Source organism: Miscanthus floridulus, chromosome 17 (genome assembly GCF_019320115.1).
Source record: "Miscanthus floridulus cultivar M001 chromosome 17, ASM1932011v1, whole genome shotgun sequence".
In the NCBI taxonomy this organism is placed as follows: domain Eukaryota; kingdom Viridiplantae; phylum Streptophyta; class Magnoliopsida; order Poales; family Poaceae; genus Miscanthus; species Miscanthus floridulus.
This window is the reverse complement of record NC_089596.1, coordinates 80,237,930-80,255,250: the sequence shown is the minus strand read 5'-3', so window position 1 is coordinate 80,255,250 and position 17,321 is coordinate 80,237,930. Positions and strand designations below refer to the sequence as shown.

The window sequence follows — 17,321 nt, the reverse complement described above, 5'->3', positions numbered from 1 at the left end:
GAACATCACATTAACACTACACGAACATCGCAGAAAATATCATAGAACATCATATGTATACTACGCAAACATCACATATATCATGAAATTTAGAAAAACTAAAAATAAAATTAGTGAAGTAATTAATTATAGTCAAATAAAAAAGAAGAAAAAATGTTATCGAACATCACAAATATATCGTAGAACATCACATTAACGCTACACGAACATCACTAAATATAGCATAGAACATCAAATGTACTACGTGAACATTACAAATATCATGAAAATGTAAAATAAAATAATAAAATTACTTAAGTAACTAATTAGAGTCAAATAAAAAGAAGAAAAAAATGCTACCGAACATCACAAAATATATCCTAGAACATAAATGTATGCTTACTGAACATCACAAAATACATCGTAGAACATTATATTTCTACTTGCGAACATCAAAAAATACATGATAGAACATTACATGTATACTACATGAACATCCTGTAAATAAAAAAAGTGAAACATAAAATTATAAACAGAAGAAAAAGAAAGGAAAATAAAAAAGAATAAAATACAAAAATAGAAAAAAGAAACAAAAAGAATAATAAAAGACCACCAAAAAAGGAAAATGAAAAAAAGAAAAGAAAAAATAGAAGAAAACAAAAGAATAATAAAAAGGAATAAAAGAAGAAAAGAAAGAAAAATAAAAAGGAATAAAAGATGACAAAAATATTAGAATACAACAAAAATAAAAAAGAAAAGAAAAAGGAAAAAATAGTAGAAAGAAAAGAAAAAGGAAATAGAAAAAAAAGGAAAAGAAAAACTCACCTACGGACCGATCCTGGGCCGCACGCTGCTGCTTGAAACGGCCCACAAAAAAAATTAAAGGCGCGCGGGGAGAGGGAGGCGGGGTCGGCACGCGGCTGCTGTAGGACTGGGCGGCAGCAATGGGTTCCGAACCAAAAATCACGTAATATATCCACTTATCGATATACCCTTATCCATTCAGACATGCTAGTATATATATATGACTCTGGTTCCTACTGGACCAATAACAGAAAAGGCTAACGGGCCTAAACTCACCCACTCCTAATCCTATTACAAGGCCCGGTCCAGGTCATGATATGCACAGACCACAAATGCCATTATACGGCTTGAAAATATTACGACAAACTAGAACACTACTTCACGGCTGCTGCAACAACTATCTACAAAAATGATGGCATATGAATATGTTACATCATTACAACACGGGCACCCTACTGTCCCATCACCCTGTGTTTCCAACGACCTCAACATCATCCCCAGCCTTCGCCATTTCAATCTTAACAGAAGGTCCTGCCGAATCGGCATTGATCGTCGATTCGTCCTTGCTAGCAGTAGCAGCTGCAGCTGCCTTCAGTCCCTTCCTCATCTTGACCTTCTGAGCCCAGCCCAGGACGCCCTGCTGCACATGCTCATTGAAGATCTCCTTCTTGTAGCAGGTCCCCATCTTTATGCACAAGGGAACAAAACGTTTAATCATCGAAATAGGAGTTTTGAGGATAACAGTCTGTATAAACAAACCACATGTGGAAGCTGACGCACTTGGGTTACAATTGCATACAGAGGTAGGGTGCTGTAGCTACAGAGAAGCTGAATAACAACCCTGCAAGTACAAAGCGTGGATGCAAGTGTCAAGAGAACATATTGAGGTTTGCCTTTTCCTCATGGCATAAATGGACAATAAACTGGAGGCATTTGAAATGATTAAAATACCCGATGACAAGCCTCGGCACAATAAAACGAACTTGTCCCATGATGCATGAGTCGAATCCATAAGTGCTCTAGAAAAGATAAGGAGGGTCAACAATGTTGTTCGTGTTCATTTATCACATCTCGGTGCAATTTACGAATGATGCATCAAACTGCTTACCAGTATCCAGAAGAAAAATGCAATCTCAAATGCATTCTGAAAGAGGATGAAGTGGATCAGGTAAAGGATAATCCTAGGCTTGCCGAACCAGAAGTGTTCATCAGATGGTTTTACAATCACATCACCCTCGATTGCTGTGTGCTTCTCAGCTACATCATGGGCTAACTGAGCTATGACATGCTCAAGCTTAGTGCCAATAGCTAACAGAAGCTGCAAGAAGTAAAGAGCTGTCCAGTAAGCACCTAATACTGAATAGGTATGCAGTGGTCAAGGATCATCAACAGTTAATTGTATTGTTCAGATTATGTGCAAAGCCCAGCCTATAATTAAAGCAAATGATACATTTCATCATGACTTTGAGAAAATCAGTACACGGTAAAAGGGTACCAGGTTTAGTTCCCCTGTCAAGGCCAAGCTAAAATGGTCAAAAGTGAACATCAAGCAAGCAAGTATTGACATATGTCTCCAATGCAAGAGTTCATGGGTCTTTTTTAGCGATCTTCATAATTTAGACATTAGAGAAAACTAGATTGGCACTTTAAAACAACAAAACTTAAGCACTTACAAAAAGGGGAAGGAAAGCAATCCAAAAGTATGTGTGCCAGCCTGCAGGTTAATGGAACAAGTGGTAAGTTGTTCTCAGAAGCTTAAATACATACTGAAATATTACAACAGTACCTAGCTGCCTGTTGAACAGGACAAACTAACTCGTCATGCACAAAGACAGCGCAGGAAAATAGAAATAATGAAGGTCTTTTCTGTTAACAAAGGGTAGCTAAGTTTTACCGTTAACATTCAGCAATAGAAATATCACCACAAAGACCCACAAGTACCAGCTACAAGGGAATAGAAACAACACGGTTAAGTTTATTCACGAAAGAAGATTTGCATCAAACTTAATAAAAGAATATATAAACATGTGAGCCATTCTATGGATTACCTTATGCCTACTACTTTCTTAAAATCAGCCTCTAAAACCCTTACCATGTATCTATGGAAATCAAATTTTGGATTTCCAGGGCAGTGAGTCTGCAATGAGGGGAAAAAAACCTTGTTTACAGGCCAGGAAAGAACTCAACATTAGCTTATCATTTGGGCTGATCCTTACCATGATAAAACCAAGACGCATTGTGGTGTAATCTGATTTAGATACTGATCTATAAAACTGCTTACCAAAAGAATGCTGAAAAAGAAAGGAAAGTGAATACAGGCTTTTGTAAAAAGTTCACCAATGGTAACAGAAAGCAATTACCATAAGATAAAAAATGTGTATGCAAACTTGACTAATAAACGAAGTTTCGCGACATACAAAAAGATAGAAGATAAAAGAATACATGAAACACATTACTTACCAGCCAACTCAATATTATAGAATCTTTGCCAATACCCTTAAAACGTTTCTTGATAAATTCATGATGACGTAAATGGGTTATCTTCTTAGGCCCTGAAATTTCAGTCCATTTTATATACTAACAAAAAATAAGTGTTTCTTCTTTTACGAGCAAAAATAAACATATCATAAGAAAAATATAAACATATCATAAAGAACACCCTTTTTATGATCCTTATTATAGAAGTACCAAAATGTACCACTAATTATAACTAGGGAGGCACCGACACCAAAATTTAGTCACTAGCATCAGAAATCAGTACCACACATACTAAATTTTGGTACCTCCCATGTTATAGTTTTGGTACCTTTTCAAGGAGCATAAAAGATCTAAAAAACAAAGAAACTCCTTAAATCGATTTGCAGTCACACAAGAAGACTAAAGACTACTTCAAATGCAAGTCTGGCACTGCAATAAAATATGAGTAACAAGCTAGATCCTGATACCATTTCCAGTAGCATCTTTTTGAATTCCATTCTCCCACTGTTTCCATTGGTGTATCTGAGTAATAAAATACAGTAAGAAACAGACAGCATAAGTAGTTGCAGCTAAACTGCAAGGCATGCCAAAAGCTGCATACCTGTGCACCTCCTAAAAGCATAGTTGTGACGCTGAAAATAACATGTGTGATTGCCAGAACAAATATGAAAATGTGCAGCTGATGTATGGCTTCAAGGGACAGAAGTGGAACTTTTCCCTGTAAGAAACAAACAGTACAACTTAGATACACCATTAAAATTAAAACATTAGTAAGAAGAAACACCTCGATTGATGAATCCTTCTAGCACCATTTACTAGTTAAGAGAGAGAAAAGAAAGGGATGAAGTTATCGTCTATGCTAAAAAAGAAAGGTAGCAACAACTAAGTTGTAGGAAGGTTATTTTCAATCTAGGACTACGCTAAAAAGGAGTAACATCTTAAGCAACCACGTGATGATAAAACACTTGAATGTTTTAACCAATCATGTGCTCATCTGATCTCCTCTAAAAAACATAGTACTGTAATCATCAATTTGAATTGTCTAAATAAATTCCTCATCTAACACAAATTAAAAGATTTATACTAGAGAAAGGCATCATGGCAACCCTCATTTTCTGTCAACGGTGCCAACTACTACCAAGTCGCATGTACCAGTCTCTCCACCTGAATTACAGTATTCCAACTTAGAAGCCAGCCCAAAGCGACAAACATAGAAAATTAGAAATTGACAGCAAAACATGGCTTCATCACGTTCTAAAACTGAAACTAAAACTGAAAAAAACATTAATCATGTTTAGTTGGTCTACCCAACATGTGTCATTCCAGCTATGGAGGTCTAACAAATTATTTGGTGGGTGCAAGTCAACATTATATCTTACTAATTTTCATCTAACCGACCGTCACGGCTCAAACAAAAACAAAAATAATTTTAATGGACGGCAAAATTCCAATTCCAAGAGTCCGATCACCTTCTTCTGGCAGTGCTCAGCCCCAGCAGCGCCTTCACTCAGCAGGCGCCTGCCCATCCTGCCAAGGGTCCCGACAGCAACGAAATGCTCCGTGGTGGCGGCCTCACCGGCCTTTTCATCTGGCTTCTCGCATGGCAGCATGTGGAATGTCCAGTGTTCAGGGATGCATGTCCTCTGGATCATCCCCTGGAACACAGTCAGCAGCAGGGAGATGAACCCCAGAAGCATCAGCTCTGCATCACACAAAGACAAAGAGCTAAAGTTTGTGTGGTAAACATCTTTATCTTATCCGGAATCATAGAGGAAAGGAAAGGAAGACGAAGATTTTGCACCAGGCCCATTGGTTTAGGCATCGCAGACCTTGAGAAAGTTGCATCTTTTTGCCGTTAAATCACAAAAGTTTTTTCTGAGATGCATTTTTAGTGTGCAATAGAGAACCAACCATCACAAGTCAAACATTCTTTGAACCAATCACCCGGTTTCAAGGAAACCCATGAAAGAAAAATAACACAAATTTTTGAATCAAAAGTTTTCTTAATAAAAAAAATAAAGATTTCTTTGTCATCCTCTTCTCCAGAGGATAACCCAATCACCTTTGTTTGTTATAAAAAAAACAATCACCTGTAATAATCAAACCATCTGTGCATGCAATCCTCCTGCGATAAGCGTCGGAGCGAAAAACAAGGAGAAGAAATGGGGGGCACCTTCTTTGACCTTGATCAGCGCCTCGAAGAGCGGCTTCTGGTTCTTCTTCTTGAGCGTCTGCAGGACAGGCCGGTCTCTCAGATCAGCGCCATGGACGACGACAGCATATGGAACAGAATGGCCGAGTGAATCCAGGAAAACAGAGCAGCGGTCGCATGCACAGATACACACCTTGCCGAGGTAGTGGAGGCATCGCTCGGCGACGAGCGAGAGGAGCACGATGAGCGAGCAGACCGCCGCGACGATCCACGTCGGTGTGAACTCCAGCGCCGCCGCCTCGCCCTCGGCCGCCATCGCTCGTCAGCTAGCCCCGCTCCGGCCTCCCTTCCCCCCGCAGAAAGCGTCGAAATGAAGGGGTCGCGTCTCCCACGTGAACCGTCTCGCCGCTCCCGGAAGGAAACGCTCGGGCGCGGCGGGGCTGGTCGCGCGCGGAGGCGGAAATGGAAGGAGCGGAGCTACGCGCTAGGAATTTCTTTTCCTACTAGTACTGAAAGCTGAGAACTGAGGAACTGAGAACAGCCGCGGCGCTCCACCGACCACCGTGTTTGTTTTTGTCTCTTTTTTTTTTCGGCAATCGCGTCACCGCTGGCTGCTAGGTACTTAGCTCGCATTTAAATTTTGTTTCAAAATAATTATTTTATTTTTTAATACATATTTTTTTATTTTTCTTACGAATTACATAAGTCCAGACGCATAAGCAACACATGTATATCTTTATTTAATTTTATTTCTTCTCCTTATTTTCTATGGACTAAACATTTTTACTATTTCTTAACTCGTGTGTAGCTGTATCCCAAACACACTACTTGTACGGTTTCTCGTGAAAACGCTTCTCTAGGAAGGAGTGACTGTTTACGCGTTCTTTTTCTGCCTGACCTAAAATTTGTGGAAACTGATGTTGACTAGACGTGCCTTGGGAGCAAGGGAAAAAAACCGTGGTTCAAAGCGCCGGGAATCGGTCACGGATGTGCTTCTCCAAAGGTCTTCCCTACTTTCAAGAAAAGGCTGCCGTACGAGTACTCGTTCCGTACTTTTAAGGGCCTGTTTGGAATGCGGGATTTTTTTCCCATTCCTACGTTTTTCCTGTGAAATTGAACTGATTTCTGTGAAATTCCTGTGTGATTCCTGTGAAATTCCTACGTTCCAAACAGGCCCTAATTAGCAGGGTATACTGAGCGAAATTATTTAGATTTAATTAACTTTATATAGAAATTTATAAATACTTATGATATTAAATAAATATTAATCGATATATTATTGAAATATGTTTTCATTGTATTCTTCTATACATATAATCTTTCATACTACCTCCCTTGATGTTTTAAGATTTTTAGAACAGATTAATGCTAAAATTACTCGTGTATCCTATTTATTGAAGGTGATCCATGCTAATTAAGCAATAAGATATTTATTAAACTAAATATATCGTGGGATGCAAACTGCACAATCTCAAGTTGATATGGGTCCAACCTAGTTCCAAAAGCTAAAACATCAAGTTTTTCTATCACAATTTTTTAATCCTAAAACATTAAGTTTTCTATTATGGAGAAAATACTTCTCATCTAGAAATGATAACATCACTTGCTAAGGAAAAAAGGTATACAAACATATTTTGATATTTAATTTATCTTCATACAAAGATGTTTTGATATTTGATTTGTCTTATATTATTATAGATAACTGTGAAAAAAATCAATATCATCTCAAAGACACTTTGAATGCAAACTTATTGATTCCCTCAACTTACATATAATTTAATTAGTTAATGGTTAAATTTTGTAAAATTTCCTTTTTCTCTGATCAAATACTTATGATTCTTAGATGCGGGGAGCATATTTATCCTTTAAATTTACGATACGGTGTGAAATAACACGTGTTTATATATTTGTACTTTTTATTACATATTTGATCTGATTCCTCGAAAAACGTCAACTTTTTTTCGGGGGCAAAAGGAATATGCAAACTCGGATGCCCTTGCCACGACGACACGGTTGTGTAAGCTATTCTCTTTGGTACAAAGATGCACAATCCTCATGTGTATTAAAAAAGGGAAGATATTTTTTTTCCAATACAGAATTACATAAGGTTTGACCAAATCTTATCTTATCATGAATGACATGTAACACCATAGGTGTTACCCTGTTAATCATCTACTAAAACATGTCATGAGCATCATACTTGTGTGTTAATGCATGTGGTGAAGTGTGTAGATCAATTTCTATAACTCAAAATGATCAATAAAAATACTAAACGGAAGTTAGTTCGATGGTTCATGCATATTAAGTAGGGTTTAAAACCAATTTTTATTAAGCAAAAATACTATAGAACATGTGTGTGATACTTAAATAAAGTTGGAAGTGCAAACTTTATAGATGACAGTGAAATAATTGCTATTGAAAAAGAATATTGCTAAGTAATATTTTCAGTAGCTTAGAAATGCAATATGAAATTAAGATTAGCTCAAACGCTTAGAAAATTTCAAAGTCTGTGGACAACTAGACGCTGCTATGTTTAGCAATTTATTTGGAGAGATTGAGTTAAGAAGTGGTGTAGTGCTATGATTCGATTTAGTAGTTCCATATGCATCTTGAATGTAGTGAAGCCGGTTTAGGTTTAGGAGTAACAGTTTGGTCGTGATCAACGCTTTAAAATTTGTGCACGTCACAACTTGTGCTGTCTGGCGCCGTGCACGTGGTCACCACGCGTGGCCGACCCGGGTCGCCGCGCGGTTGTGCCGTGAGCGTGCGTGGCCGCGCACTGACTGGCCGTGCCCACCGTGCCCTTGCCACGGCTTGGTCGCACCGCTAGGCCACCAGTCCGCTCTACGCCTGATCGCCCCTGCCACCGTGGCTGCCGCTGGTGCTGCTGCTGCCTCCGCGCCCGCACCGCGACGACGCCACAGCCACCATCATCACATCACCACGCTGCGCGCCTGCAGCTATGCTGCGCCGCTGGCCTGCCTTGACGCTGTGTGCACGTGGCCGTGTCGCCGTCGCCTTGCCATTGATGGCACTGCGGCGCATGGGCCACGCCGGTCGTGAGCGTGCGTGTCTGTCAGCTAGTGCCTGGCCATGGGCTGCGCTAGTCGCGCCAATCGCGTTCCGCCAAGGCATGCCCTTGCCGAGTCGCTGGCTGTCCCTCCCCCACCGCTCCCTCGCTCTCTCTCTCTCTCTGTGTGTTCTCGTCTCCCTACCGCCGTCGAATCGCACCGGCGCCGCAGTTGCGAGAGGTCACCTCTCATCAATCCCTCTTGTCCGCGCCTCTGCCCTCACATCCCCTCTCTAGCCGCCCCCACCCCGCTTTGATTGTGGTTCAGCCGAGCCTCAATTTTGGAGCTTCGCCCCGCCACCGCGTTGTTAAGACCAGTCATCGCCTGCGCCATGGCCAGCCTCCACCACTTTATCTCGCGTAAATTCCTCTACACCACTAGTTTGCCTTGGATCCCTCTCCACCGTGCGCACGACAGTGGGAGCGGTGCCACCTCCCCGCTGCCGCTAACGTGACCAAGTCCATCATGGCTCGTCACGCGTACGCGGCTAGCCCTGCTCAGGTGGTCATCGACCGAACCACCACTTTGACCAGGTTCGTGATGTGCCCCTAGTGCTTATCCCCTATCTCTACCATCCTGTTAGCGTTGTAGCTCGTTGGAATGACCGCGGCGCCGTTGTGGGCGACCGCGCGTGGTGCCACCGTCCGACGCATCGGCGAGCGCGGGGCGTCTCGGCGTCCGACTCATTACTAATATCAGTGGGGCATGAGGCAGAACCATGCAGGCCATAATACAATAATAAGATCATAGGGCTAACATATCTTTCAATCTATCTTTACTTCAACGGTCTCATGATGCAAACTGTTCGTGAAAGCGCTCGATATCGGCTAAAACAGCCGATTCAGGCATAATGCACAGTTAAAGTCATGCCTTACCAGAAATAGATCTACTAAATAACGATCCCCACTCCACGGTGCTAACAGCGGGGTGTGAGGCAGAATCACACAGGCCATGATAACGGGCCGTGGAACGGTTCTCGCTAGCCATTAGATCTACTCAAGACGCAACATGCCTTAACCGCACGTTATGCACGATTAAGATTGATGTAAAATAGCCGATAAAACATAACTAATCGTTTAAGGTGTAGATTAGATCAGTTTTAGGTTGGCAAACGATGGGTCAAATAAGATATAAGGCAGATCTAAATCAATCTCAATCGGGCAGAGTGATATTGCTGTAATTAGATAAATAATGAAAGTAATAAGCAATATCGGTAACTTAATAAATCTACCAAAGACTGCCATTCTAAGGTAGAGCCGATAACTTGACCTCGATCTAATTCAAGCAGTGGGGTGTGAGGCAGAATCACACATGCCATACTCGAATTAAACAAGAGTCGATAACTAGCTTATACCAGAGCCGCAGTGGGGGTCGACCGAATCGATGCAGCCATATGAACAGAGGTATAAACCATGACGGTACTTACAGACAAACAGTGGAGGTCGACCAGATCGATGCAGTCATACTCGCTGAAGAACTCGCCGAGATCTACTCTACTCATACTCCTAAGGGGTGGTCGGAGCCGAAAAAGTAATTGACTTGTATTTGGATTGATTGATTCCTTTTACAATAGCCGAGGTTTGGTATTTATACCCAGGCCCTAGTGCATGACTCCTGTCAAAGCATGACTTATTACATTTTTTGACCCTAGAGAAAACATTCCTAGTTTAAGATAACTTGGACTCTAATCTTTCTTTTTTGTAGAGTCTAGCATGCTTCGTCCTAGTGCCGAACGTAGCCTCTGTTGTTATCTGCTGGCGCTATCTATGGAAAGTCGATTCCATTTTCTGCATCTAAATCAGCTAGTCCCGATCTGCACGTAATTGATTCCTTGGTGACATGATCTTGGAAACTTTCGGGTCCCTGTAACATCTTCTTCCAAATTTTGGTGTAAACAATTATTATTACTCTCATGATAAAATGGTGAAAGGAAATGGAGACCGGGCAGGGATATGGTATGGGTATTGGTGGGTATAATAGGTTGTGTCCCGCGGCCAATGAGGCATAGCTTGGTTATACTGTTTTCTATGTCCGTGTTGGTTAAGGACTGTCCATTGTTGTTGTTGGTAGTCAGGTCACAGACTTATTATCCTGAGCACATACTTGCTTATGGAAAGCGGGAAGGCTCATTGCTCTCTTGTAATGGGTTCTGGCTCGTTCCGGACCGACTGATTGGAGGCAGGGGATAGTGGAGGTCTAAGCACCACACTTGAGTCCGGGACTCAGAAGTGGGGGATTGGAGTCTAAGTTTGGACGGGGATCTGGACCCCTTGACAGGAGAGTGGTGGGCTGGTCTTGCTTGTGCCTAGGGTACAAGCGTGTCATGTGTTTTGGGGTACCCAGCTAGGATACATTTGTTCGTGAATCGCCGTGTGATACGGTACTACTTAGCTATGGTCTAGCGCCGTAGTAAGAACTAGAAGATGAAATGGGATGAATGGATCTGATTGCTCAACTCTTGCTTGAAAGTAGAACAGGTGTTTACATAGAATGATTAACTAATGAACTAATCATGACCGCTAATAAAACACATATATAAGGATTCACTACTAGTAATGCTTTTTCGTAAAAAGGAAACCCAGCAAACCATAAAGCTTATTATATCCTTTGGAGTCGGAAAATTATTCCCACTAGTCGGGTAAGTCTTGCGAGTACATTGTGTACTCAGGGTTTATTTTCTCCTGTTGTAGGTGCAGCTTGAGGAGTGGTTGTTGTGTGGAGGATTTTTCTGGTAGGCACAGACGGATCCTTGTATCTTATCGTTAGATGTTTATTTCAATTCGCTGTTTAAATTCTCACTCTGAACTTGATATTGTAATATGTATTTCCGAGAACTCTTGTTATATGAAATGGACTAAGTATTGTAAACTCGTTCTTATTATTGGATTCTGGATGAAAAACGTGGATCGTTCGAGTTCTCCCTTAGGGTGTGCTCGACTGGAACCGTCTGGTGTAGCTTACTTTCGGGGTGCTTAGTGTCTAGTGAAAGACGAGCGCCTCCAGAAGATGAGCGCCTTCATAAACGTGTTATTTCGGACGGTTCTACCACATAACATATGTTTCTTGATCAAAGAGAGAATTGACCAGCTATTCTATTCTAATCTGATTATGTGGCTATAATGTTTATTGGATTATATATAGTTATACATTTTACTACTGAACGAAATCTATACTAAAAAATGTTGAACGAGATTCTCACGTGGATTGAAGTCTCCAAACAAGCTTACTCATAATTATTACTATTTTTTTCTACTGGTAAGAGATAGTATATATCTAGGCTTGTTGACAGCGATGCATCTACGATAACTTTGTCTGTTATTCCCAAGATGTATATATGTCAATCCAATATTTCAAAGCTCACCATATGGAGTTTCCTCGGTTCACATGGGTGAGCATTTTTTTTTGTATCACGGGCACTTTGTATTTGTGTTTTAAAAAATATTGAGCATATATATTTACCAAATGTTAAAATGGTACGATTTATTAGAAGTTAGAACTAAGTAAAAATATACATATAGGGACAAATGGAGTATGTCTTATTTATTTTTAATTTTAGGTTTCAGACAAATCAATTTTTCCTAAATTTGTTCAGATTTTATGGGAAAAATATCATCATTTTATACCTCCAACTAGGTGTACTATAAAAATATATTTTATAATTAATAATAGTACTTATTCGATATCATAAATAATGTTAGTACTTTTTATAGATTTAATCAAACTCAAAATTATTTAATTATTAGAAAATAAGAATTGCGCTTTTTAGACGGAAGAGGGAGTAGTTCGAATGGATAATAAAAGTAGACTTTTTTTACTGACGGAAAAAATGGTTAAGTATGGCACGCGGCACTACCTGTCTTCCTGCCAGTGCCAGTAACATGCATACTTCAAGAAGAAAAGAGATTTTCTCCAATAGGAAGCTATATATACATCATGCATGTCCCTAAGTAAAAGATTTAAAGGTTATTAATATTTGAAGTTTCCAACGTTTGACCTAATCTTATCATGAACAACGTTTTTTTGTTGGCGAAATAGCCATTTGGGCCCCTGAACTTTCGCGCAAGGCTCAAATTGGCCCCTGAACTATCAAAACGTCCACTTTAGTCCTTAATCTTCTGATTTACAACTCAATCTCGTCCATTCTGCGTGATTGCTGGACACGTGGACAGCTGCACATGGAAAATGTACAACTCAATCACGGCGTTTTCATGTCCGTCTCTTTTCCTTCCTCACGGCGATACGGAGAAAAGAGAGACAGGGCGAGGATTGGCAGCTTCGACGGGCATGAGATCGTCGAGGTCGTCGGCGACGGCGAGCCTGGCACGCCATCGGGGACAATGAGGCTGATCGACTTCATCCCCATCGACATCTACATCCCATCAGTGGAACAGGGCGCGCTCAGCAAGAGCCGGCGCAAGCGGCGGTTCCTGGACTTCCTTCGCGCCCACCCATCCAAGGACTGGTTCGTCCGCTCCACCTTCGTCGGCCGCCTCCGCTGGAGGAGTAGCCACAACCAGGAGTCGGCAGACTCAGACGACGACGGCGACAGCGGCGGGCGGCGCTGCCCGCGGAGGCGGTTCCGTGTGCCGTTCGTGCGGAAGATCAAGTGGGGCAAGCTGTGGACCTACGCGGTGAGCTGGTGCAGGAAGCCCGAGAACTTCGCGATGATCATCTGGCTGGCGTTCGTGGCCGCCGGGCTGCTGCTGCTCTTCATGCTCATGACGGGCATGCTCGACGACGCCATCCCCGACGACGAGCGGCGCAAGAAGTGGACGGAGGTGATCAACCAGATCCTCAACGCGCTCTTCACCATCATGTGCCTGTACCACACCCCAAGATCTTCCACCACCTGGTGCTGCTCCTCCGGTGGCGCCCCGACGGAGATCGCGAGGAGATCAGGAAGGTGTACTGCAAGGACGGCGCCTCGCGCCCGCACGACCGAGCGCACATGCTCGTCGTGGTGGTCTTGCTGCACGTCACCTACTTCGCCCAGTACTACTGCTGTGCCCTCTTCTGGAGCTACACGCGCAAGGACCGCCCGGACTGGGCGCTCAACATCGGCTACGGCCTCGGCACGGGGTGCCCCATCGTCGCCGGCCTCTACACCACATACAGCCCGCTTGGACGGAAGGAGCCCGACATGGAGGAGTCCGCGGCGGCGGCGCCTGACCGAAGCTGCTGCTGCGGCGTAGGACCACAACAGCCGTACTGAGAACGATGACATAGAGATCAAGATCTACAATCCGTCGCGTGGTGGTGAGCAGCCCGGAGTGGAGCGGCGGGCTGTTCGACTGCTGCGACGACGGCACGGTGTGCGCGCTGTCGGCGACGTGCACCTTCTACGTGTTCGGCTGGAACATGGAGCGACTCGGGTTCGGCAACATGTACATGCACGCCTTCACCTTCATCCTGCTGTGCGTGGCGCCGTTCCTCATCTTCAGCGTGACGGCGCTGAACATCCACGACGACGAGATCCGCGACACGGTGGTGGCCATGGGCGTGCTCCTGGGCTTCTGCGGCTTCCTGTACGGCGGGTTCTGGTGGTCCCAGATGTGGAAGCGCTACAAGCTCCCGGGGGGGCGCTCCGCCTGGTGGTGGTGTGGCAGCGCGGCCGTGGGCGACTGTGCCAAGTGGCTCTTCTGCTGGACCTGCGCGCTGGCGCAGGAGGTGCGGACCGCCAACTTCTACGACATGGAGGACGACCGATTCGTGGCCATCCTGGGCGCGCGCAACGGGGAGGGGTGCCCCGTGCTTGTGCCGCTCCTACGCGAGGCGTCCACCACGACGTACACACGGAGCATGTCGTGCCCGCCCATGCTTGACGACGCGGCGCGCGGCGGCGGCGGCGGGGTGACGAGCCCGCTGGGACCGGGGATGGTCGAAGCCGCTGCCATGGAGAGGTCGGCCACGTACCACCCCATGAGGCCACCGCTGCCTCCACTGATGCAAACGGAGCGAGAAGACTAGGACCGACGGTAGGCATACACTCCACCTTTGTACTCCAACGATATACCTCTGTTGCAGCTGTGTACTGAAAAGAGAGACAGGGCGAGGCCGAGAGGAAGAAAAAGAGACGGACAGGAAAACGCCGTGATTGAGTTGTACATTTTTCATGTGCAGCTGTCCACGTGTCCAGTAATCATGCAGAATGGACGAGATTGAGTTGTAAATCAGAAGATTAAGGACTAAAGTTGACGTTTTGATAGTTCAGGGGCCAATTTGAGCCTTGCGCGAAAGTTCAGGGGCCCAAATAGCTATTTCCGCTTTGTTGTTGACAGAAGAGAGTATTTAATTTACCAGCTAGTATTCTATTCTACTCGGAGCATGTGGCTATAAAGCTTATTGGGTTATATATATACTATATATTTATAACAATGAATGCTATACTAAAAAATGTCTAGGTTCTCACGTGGATTGAAGTCTCCAACTTGGCCAGGTCACTCATAATTACTGCTAATTATTTTTCTTGTGGGATGAGATAGGTAGGGTTGTTCACAGAGATGCATCTACGACGATTTTGTCGTCGCTCCCAAGATATGTCCATCCAATATTTCGAATGCCCTCATACAGAGGAGTCCGTTCACATGAGTGAGCATTTTGGCTTGTATTACGAGCACTTTGTACTTGATTTGAAAAATTATTGAAATGTTGAAATAGTATGATTTATTAGAACTAAGTAAATATTTATTAGGATTAATATGATGAAGTGTTTGTTTACACTTATTTTTGGCACGGAACTTTATTTTTGAAGAAAATTCCGAACGTATATATAAAAGTAAGTACTCCCTCCTATTCTAAAATAAACACGCGTCTCACTTCACTTCCTAAGAAATCAAATTTTTAAAGTTTACTAAATATATACATAAATATATTAGGATATACGATGTACACTAAATACTATTAGCTTAAACATGTAATATATTTTTACAATAAACTTATTTATTTAAAGATATAAATGTTGATACTATAATTAATTCTAAAAAAATAACTGTTCGAGAATGAAGACGTGCGGTTATTTTGAGACGGAGAAAGGAAGTAGATTTTCTTGCCGACGGAAAAAAGGCTAATACTCCGTATGTACAACGGCGCGCGGCGCTTTCTGTGTGTCTGCCGGTGCCAGCGACCTGCGGATACGGCCGGTGACCCGGCGAGCCTGAAAGCGGATCCGTCAGTTCACGACGCGAATGGGGGCGCGCTGTCATCGTTGGATGGAGAGTGGGAGTCTGCTTTAGGTTTGGTGGCATGCGCACGTCGCCCGCCCGCTAGTATGTGTGTGGGGCCGGCTGAAAGCGCTCCTGGCGGTGGGGCAGCCGCCGGGAGTGGAACCGGTGGACAACCGTGGACGGCGACGGTAAGGACGCAGCGCAGCGCTCTTGTCTTGTCTCGGTGTCGGGCGGGCGGGGGGTCATGATTTCAAAACAAGTGGACGGCCACGCCGCTGCTCACGTCCGTCTCAAACTCTCAACTCTCTCATCTTCCCTGCCCAGCGGCCGGCGGCCGGCCACAGGTGGAGCTATCACTGATCGCTACTACTAGGGATTGAAAACAGTACGAATATTTTTCGACCGTATTCGAAACCGAATCTGTTTAGAGGGGTTGAGATCTATCCATATCTAAGTCCAGATATCTAACATCCGATACCGTATTTGTATCCGAATACTCAAATAGCATATTTATGATGTCGATATCCAATCGTATCCTATCCGACACAGTTGACACTATCCGTATTCGAATCCGAATCCTGACAGAAATATAAAAACAAATGTAATATCGGTAATATCCGTCCATATCCGATCCGTTTTCATCACTGGCTACTACTATTAAAAGTCCGGCACGCGCGAGACCGCAGCTTTCACGGCAAAAATGGCGCCAGCCGCCAGGGGGCTGCCCGAGCGCGCCCGTCATCGCGAGACTCGGCTCCCGGAGGTGTTACATGGTGGGCTAGTCACCAGTGCCCTGACTATTTTCAAAATGAAAAAAAGAAAGAACTTGCAGGCTGCAGCTTTCCTCGGCGAGGGCAAAATGGAAGCCTAGAAAGTCGATCTTCACGTGGCTACAGCCGTGTGTACACCCAACAAAGACAGCTTGTCAATTTCCATGGCTATTAATTAAATAGCTATTAGCTAACTAATTATTAGCAGAGAGCTGTTTAAATCCATCTGTTAATAGGCTCAAGCCTATTAGCATACATTAGCAGCCGCCACAAATTTGCCAATAAAAAATAATAGTTAGCAACCCTTAAGCTAATACATACTCCATCCGTCCACAGAAGAATACAATTATAGGATCCGTGCCGGTCAAAATAGTTTGACTAAGTTTACAGAAAATATTATTAGCATTTATGTCTCTAAATAAATTAATTATGAAAATATATTCTACAACTAATCTAATGATATTTATTTGTATCATGAATGGTAGTATTTTTTATATAACTTTAGTCAAAGTTTTCAAACTGTTTGACTTCTCGAAAAAATGAGAATTGCAATCTTCTGTGGGCGGAGGGAATAGTTAATCTATCAAAATCTCTGTTTAGATAACTAGTACTAATATTAGCTGCTAACTAATTTTAATTGGTTCAACCAGTGGAGCTTGAAGCTAATTTTCCAAAGGCAGTTGTTTATCATATTTTTAGTTCTCTACTTTATGCTTCTTTAATGAGTAAAAATAGATGGACGTTTAATAGTTCCTCCGTTCCTTAATATAAGCTATATAGATTTCTAAAGAAAATTTCAAAATATAGATACTGTATCAGCTCCCACGCCGATTAGTTTAGAAACCTTCCCACCATACATAGCACATGCCACAACCAATTCCTTAGATTTAGGAAGCAATTTGAT

At 43.1% G+C, this 17,321-nt stretch overlaps 1 protein-coding gene and 1 pseudogene across 1 annotated transcript; one reads left to right on the top strand and one right to left on the bottom strand.

The window, feature by feature from the left end:
* Positions 1–928: 928 nt before the first annotated feature.
* LOC136517614 (MLO-like protein 1) lies at positions 929–6,005 on the bottom strand. Its single transcript, XM_066511236.1, has 14 exons — positions 5,607–6,005; positions 5,435–5,492; positions 4,731–4,963; positions 3,863–3,979; positions 3,729–3,783; positions 3,244–3,335; positions 3,000–3,074; positions 2,832–2,920; positions 2,678–2,727; positions 2,457–2,497; positions 1,892–2,101; positions 1,735–1,802; positions 1,564–1,624; positions 929–1,468 (listed from the first exon to the last, which is right to left on the bottom strand). Exons 1-14 carry the CDS (start codon positions 5,727–5,729, stop codon positions 1,247–1,249), a joined length of 1,494 nt encoding a protein of 497 aa, XP_066367333.1. The 5' UTR covers positions 5,730–6,005; the 3' UTR covers positions 929–1,246.
* A 6,687-nt stretch (positions 6,006–12,692) lies between these two features.
* Positions 12,693–14,451, top strand: LOC136515842 (uncharacterized; annotated as a pseudogene).
* The last annotated feature ends 2,870 nt before the right edge of the window (positions 14,452–17,321 follow it).